The sequence below is a fragment of the Salvelinus alpinus genome, chromosome 22 (assembly GCF_045679555.1).
Source record: "Salvelinus alpinus chromosome 22, SLU_Salpinus.1, whole genome shotgun sequence".
Lineage (NCBI taxonomy): Eukaryota > Metazoa > Chordata > Actinopteri > Salmoniformes > Salmonidae > Salvelinus > Salvelinus alpinus.
This window is the reverse complement of record NC_092107.1, coordinates 18,115,186-18,121,355: the sequence shown is the minus strand read 5'-3', so window position 1 is coordinate 18,121,355 and position 6,170 is coordinate 18,115,186. Positions and strand designations below refer to the sequence as shown.

Below are 6,170 nucleotides of genomic sequence, written 5' to 3'. Positions count from 1 at the left end.
CTAATTGAGTGTATGTAAACTTCTGACCCACTGGGAATGTGATGAAAGAAATAAGCTGAAATAAATCATTCTCTATAATATTATTCTGACATTTCACATTCATAAAATAAAGTGGTGATCCTAACTGACCTAAAACGGGGAATTTTTACTTGGATTAAATGTCAGAAATTATGAAAAACTGAGTTTAAATGTATTTGGCTAAGGTGTATGTAAACGTCTGACTTCAACTGTACATGTGGAAAGGTACTCACACCATATACTTTCAATCTTTATTTGGCATTTGAATATTTTTTATATAGGAACATGTACCGCAACCTATACATAACACGTCTGTAACATGTATTCACTTAAACATTTGTTACAATTGATCCCAATACTGATACCGTATATTCTCAAGTGCAAGAAACCACACTGGAACACACGCTGGGCAGATCACATCATAGCTCCGGAAACAAAACCACCACAACACAACACACTCACGTACACAAGCACGACACCACACAACATCCATACAACACAACTGAGAGAACACATAGAAACGTACACAAAAAAAGCACTTAAAACACCAGCAAACATAAACTTAGCACTCTTCACGCAATCACTATCAGAATCTGAGTTTACACAGGCAGCCCAATTCTGGTCTTTTTTTTTTAGTAATCAGATTAGCTCTGAAAAGAATCTGATGTGGAAATAACAGATTTGAGCTGCCTGTGTAACCACAGCCATAGTGACGGAAGAGAAAGAGGACCAAAAAAAAGCAACAACTTCAAACGTCGTTTTGTGCGCTTTTTCAACGACAGAACTACCGACACAGCAGAGCTTCTAAAGACTACATTCAAACAACTCATACGGATGTAGGGTCTTAATTCGATCACTGCACAGCATTAAATGCAGATGAGCTTCGTGATTTGCAGAAATTCACTGAAAACCCCACACTGACACACAGTTATATTAACAGCATTGCACTTTTCATGTAGCCTACTTTTGACCAGCTAATAGCCTAACCAGCGATCAAGCAACATTCTGGACTAAACGTTCAAATCCTGTTGCTGCAGGATTATTTTTGCTGTGACAATATAGGTCAAATGAATTCGCTTGATAAGAAAGAGAGGTACCATCTTGCGTGAGTGCACTAAGGAATGTTCATACAATATATTGTACGACAGAATAGCTCCATAGACACAGGTCTTTCTCAATGAGCCCATAATACACCCTTGCTTTGATGACCTACAACAGCGTATTGATGACTGAAGTGTTGGATGCCAAGGCCTGGAAACTGAGGCATGGATTTAAGACATGTCACGTGCACATGCGTAGGATCCATGATCCAATTCAGCCTTAAAGAAGATAAAGAGATTGGCCTTCATTAAAACTTGACCATAGATCCAGGGGACATGCATACAGAAGAGGCCATCATGCTGTATGAATGTGACCTGCCGTGACCTCGTCCGTGACCTCTGCAGGCCTACATTCTGTTTCCGCTACACGGCTCACTGCAGCGAAACAGGGCGTAAGCTGCATCCCACACTTCAATGATGTGACAGATCAGACCGCCATTTTAAGAGCTAAGAGTTAAGAGGGCAAAGAGGCTGTCAATAAAACACAGCATAACAAATCACATCTTACTCATTCCTGTATGTTGATTTACTACACTGTTGTTAATGTCATTTGAAGTTAATGGCCTGATTGCCTCGGGCATACGCAAGGGCATATTGTCTGTTTTCGATGTATCGTGTTGTACATTTACAAGATGTGAAATAATTCAGAGAGGAAATGAAGTGAGGAAATCTAAATTCCATAAGGTAGTAATAGTGGACATGACCATACCATCTTTGGTAAGCTAACGGAATGATTAGTAGATCTTTTAACAGGGACATTCTCGCCCAGTTTGGAAATGGTGTCCAGTGATACCTGGACAGAAGACCTAGTGCAATTTTTCCCCCGTGTTTCACACCGGGTGGTTATATACATCGCCTTCAGAAACTATTCACACCCCTTGACTTTTTCCACATTTTGTTGTGTTTCAGCCTGAATTCAAAATGGATGATGATTTTTGAAAACTTTACAAATGAAAAGCTGAAATGTCTTGAGTCAATAAGTATTCAAACGCTTTGTTATATGGCAAGCCTAAATAAGTTTGGGAGTAAAAATGTGCTCAACAAGTCACATAATAAGTTGCATGGACTCACTCTGTGTGCAATAATAGTGTTTAACATGATTTTTACCCCACACATACAATTATCTGTAAGGTCCCTTAGTCGAGCAGTGAATTTCAAACACAGATTCAACCACAAAGACAAGGGTTTTCCCAATGCCTCACAAAGAAGGGCACCTATTGGTAGATGGGTAAAACAAAAGCAGACATTAAATATCCCTTTGAGCATGGTGAAATTATTAATTACACTTCGGATGGTGTATCAATACACCCAGTCACTACAAAGATACAGGCGTCCTTCCTAACTCAGTTGACGGAGAGGAAGGAAACCGCTCAGGGATTTAACCATGAGGCTAATGCTGACTTTAAAACAGTTACAGAGTTTAATGGCTGTGATAGGAGAAAACTGAGGATGGATCAACAACATTGTAGTTACTCCACAATACTAACCTTAAAGACAGAGTGAAAAGAAGGAAGCCTGTACAGAATAAAAATATTCCAAAACATGCATCCTGTTAGCAATAAGGAACTAAAGTAAAACTGCAAAAAATATGGCAAAGAAATTAACTTTGTGTCCTGAATACAATGTTATGTAATATGTTTGGGGCAAATTCAACACAACACATCACAACACATCACTGAGTACCACTCTTCATATTTTCAAGCATAGTTGTAGTCACATCATGTTATGGGTATGCTTGTCACTGGCAAGGACTAGGGAGTTTTTAGGATAGAAATAAATGGAATAGAGCTAAGCACAGGCAAAATCCTAGAGGAAAACCTGGTTCAGTCTGCTTTCCAACAGCCACTGGGAGACAAATTCACCTTTCAGCAGGACAATAACCTAAATCACAAGGACAAATGTACACTGGAGTAGCTTACCAAGATGACATTGAATGTTCCCGAATGGCCTAGTTACAGTTGACTTAAAATCGTCTTGAAAATATATGGCAAGACTTGAAAATGGCTGTCGAGCTATGATCAACAACCAACTTGACAGAGTTTGAATAATTTTCTTAATAATAATGTGCAAGCTCTTAGAGATTTACCCAGATGAACTGACAGCTGTAATCACTGCCAAAGGAGATTCTAACATGTGTTGACTCAGGGTTGTGAATATGTATGTAAATGTAATATTTCTGTATTTAATTTTCAAAAATGTGCAAACATTTCTAAAAACATCTTTTCACTTTGTCATTATGGGGCATTGTGGGTAGATGGGTGAGAATAAAGATCGATTTAACACGTATTTCATTCAGGCTGTAACACAAAATGTGGAATAAGTCAAGTGGGTATGAATACTTTCTGAAGGCACTGTATGTACTGTACGTTGACAGAGAGCTCATTGACCTGACCTTTGCCCTTCCAGGGCTGGTTGTCCATATTAAATCCCTCTTAGTGGTCCTCTCCTGCATACATTCAGTACCGAACAGGAGTTTCTGTCCATTTCAGTTGCTTTGAGTTAAGTTTTCAGTGAGTTTAAAGGCACAACCAATCACTTTATCCATGTTTGCACATTTTCCACTCCTTTGCAGTCTTTTTATACGGCACGGCCATGTATGAAATATGTAGCTCATGCATCAGTATACGCATATGTATTCTAGTTAACAGCGGATAAGGCACCTGTAAGAACTGGTGGTCAGCAAAGTGAACACTCCAAATCCTCTATCCAGAACCCCTTCCCCCATTGTCTGCTCTCCCACATACATACATCCATAACTCTCATCCTCTTTCCTGCCCCGGGTCCCACCCCTCACATCAGAGGGGCCGGCTGGAGTATAGCTTGGGCTGCAGGGAGACGGAGGGCGAGGGCTTGGGAGACTCCCTGTGGTCGTCAGGGGGTAAGGAGACGGTGCAGTGGGCCGTGTTCTTCACCGCTCCCCCCGTGAAGCGGCAGCGCAGCAGCAGGCGGAGGTGGCGGAACACGGACTTGCGGAAGATGATGAACACCCAGGGGTCAACGATGGGGTTGAGGGCCTGGAAACGGAATGCCAGCAGGTTCTCCTGGTCGTCACCCACCGGCTCGATGGCATTGGCGAAACCGGCAATCTGAGGAGAGTTAAATACGAAAGAGTTCAGTTTATTAGGATCCCCAGTAGTTACTCTTATTGGTCAACATAAAATGTTAAATACATTTTATGTGTAGGGAGAGATACAGAAAAATAGAGTGCTGGGGGTGGGGGAGAGAGTAATAAGGGGGAGGAAACAAGAGCGAGGGAGGAGTAGGGACAAGACCCTGTATAAAAAGGCCAGTGTATATGCCAGTATATACGACACGACGGAATGAGCCAGACAGACAGACATACAGAGAGACAGACAGAGAGAGAGATCCTGCCCACAGAGAGCAGCTGGCTAAAAAGCATCTCAGCCGCCCCATTCCAATCCCGTTATTTCCTCTGATATATTCAACAAACAGTCTCATAATTGATTACGTGGCCTGGTGGAGTGTTATTGTGTCACAGTGTCAAATGTTTCCCTGTTGCTAAGGCCTGGGAGTGAAAAGTAATAACCCAAGACGGAATGGGAGCAACCCAGGGACCATTACAGGCCTGAGCTGTGCCAAATCCTCATCCAGGAGGGAGCAGGAACAGCACGACGCTCTCTCCTCCCCACCACGAGCTAACTAGCCAAAACAGACACGATGTCCTGTAATGCACTAACAGACATTGGAGATGATCAAAAGGCAGAGAACATTGTGCAGACACTGTATTTGCATTGCCACAACTACAGACACAATACAAAATGAACTGATGTTTCTGTAGAAATGTAGTAATGCCTTTTGGAGGGAAGTGAATCCCCAAATTGCACAAAATGATGTTAGCGAAAGAGTCACTCGTCACACACACGTTATGTTTTTCTATCCTTGTGGGTACCAAAAATGTATTTCCATTCAAAATCCTATTTTCCCTAACCCTAACCCTTAGTCCTAAACCTAACACTAACCCATACCCTAAACCTAACACTAACCCATACCCTAAGCTTAAAATAGCCTTTGTCTTTTGCTATCCTTGTGGGGACCGTTGGGGATTTTAGGTCCCAACAAGGATAGAAGAACCAACACACGCGCACGCTTACACACACAGAGAGACGGAGACAGAGAGAGAGAGACACAGAGAGAGAGAGAGAGAGAGAGAGAGAGAGAGAGAGAGACAGAGAGAGAGAGAGAGAGAGAGAATAGCCTGTCTTCCCTCTCACGAGGACCCTTATTTCCTCTTCAAAGCTGACAAATCTCACTGTGCAGGAAAGCTTCCTGATTTAAGGACTAACGATGGCTCCATGGGACCACAGCTAGTGTAATTCATTACATTCATGGGGGTGGAGGATCAATTATAAATGCAGCATGTTTTCCCTGATTTAACTGTTGGTCCCACGGCTTGGTGCTCAGCTGCACTGTCATTTATTCATTCACAGTGAAAGGGTCTCCTACTGTAGGGGTGGAAATATGTGTCATCCAATGGAGCACGCTGAGGGATAGTGAAGTAAATCTACCATTACTGCCATTACTGTAGCCCCAGGCTGAGTTAGAGGAGGTATATGTTATATGGGCTGTTCGCTGAGTCTGAACAGCGGCAGTAAGGTTAAAGGTCTGACACACAGCTCCCGAGACAGTAGAGGAGTTAAGAGGCCCTATACTATACAGGCTGATAATTGTGGTCCTCTGTAGCTCAGTTGGTAGAGCATGGCACGGTGCTAGGCCAGGATAGTAGGTTTGATTCCCGGGACCACCCATATGTAAAAAAATATATATCTGCACGCAGGACTGTAAGTCACTTAGGGTAAAAGTGTCTGCTAAATGTCATATATTATTACCCGGGCAGACGCATGACCCTGGTGACTTCGAGAGCTGGTGACAGCCAGACTAATATATTACAGCCTGTCGGAAATGTGATTTGGATGTGTACTGTGAAAAAAAGCTTAATATGATGTTTGTTGTTACGCGTTGCCAAAGTATCTCACAAACAACACTACTCCAGTTACCACCTTCTCCTTGCCACCCTGCCACATATGGCTCTCT

At 42.4% G+C, this 6,170-nt stretch overlaps 1 protein-coding gene across 1 annotated transcript in view; it reads right to left on the bottom strand.

Annotated features, from left to right (window-relative positions):
• Positions 1 to 255: 255 nt before the first annotated feature.
• Positions 256 to 6,170, bottom strand: part of LOC139549162 (prostacyclin receptor-like) — a 48,566-nt gene continuing 42,651 nt past the window's right edge. The window contains exon 2 of the mRNA XM_071359323.1: positions 256 to 4,204. Within this exon, the coding sequence (XP_071215424.1) occupies positions 3,914 to 4,204 (291 nt within the window). The 3' untranslated portion in view covers positions 256 to 3,913. The remainder of the gene's footprint in view (positions 4,205 to 6,170) is intronic.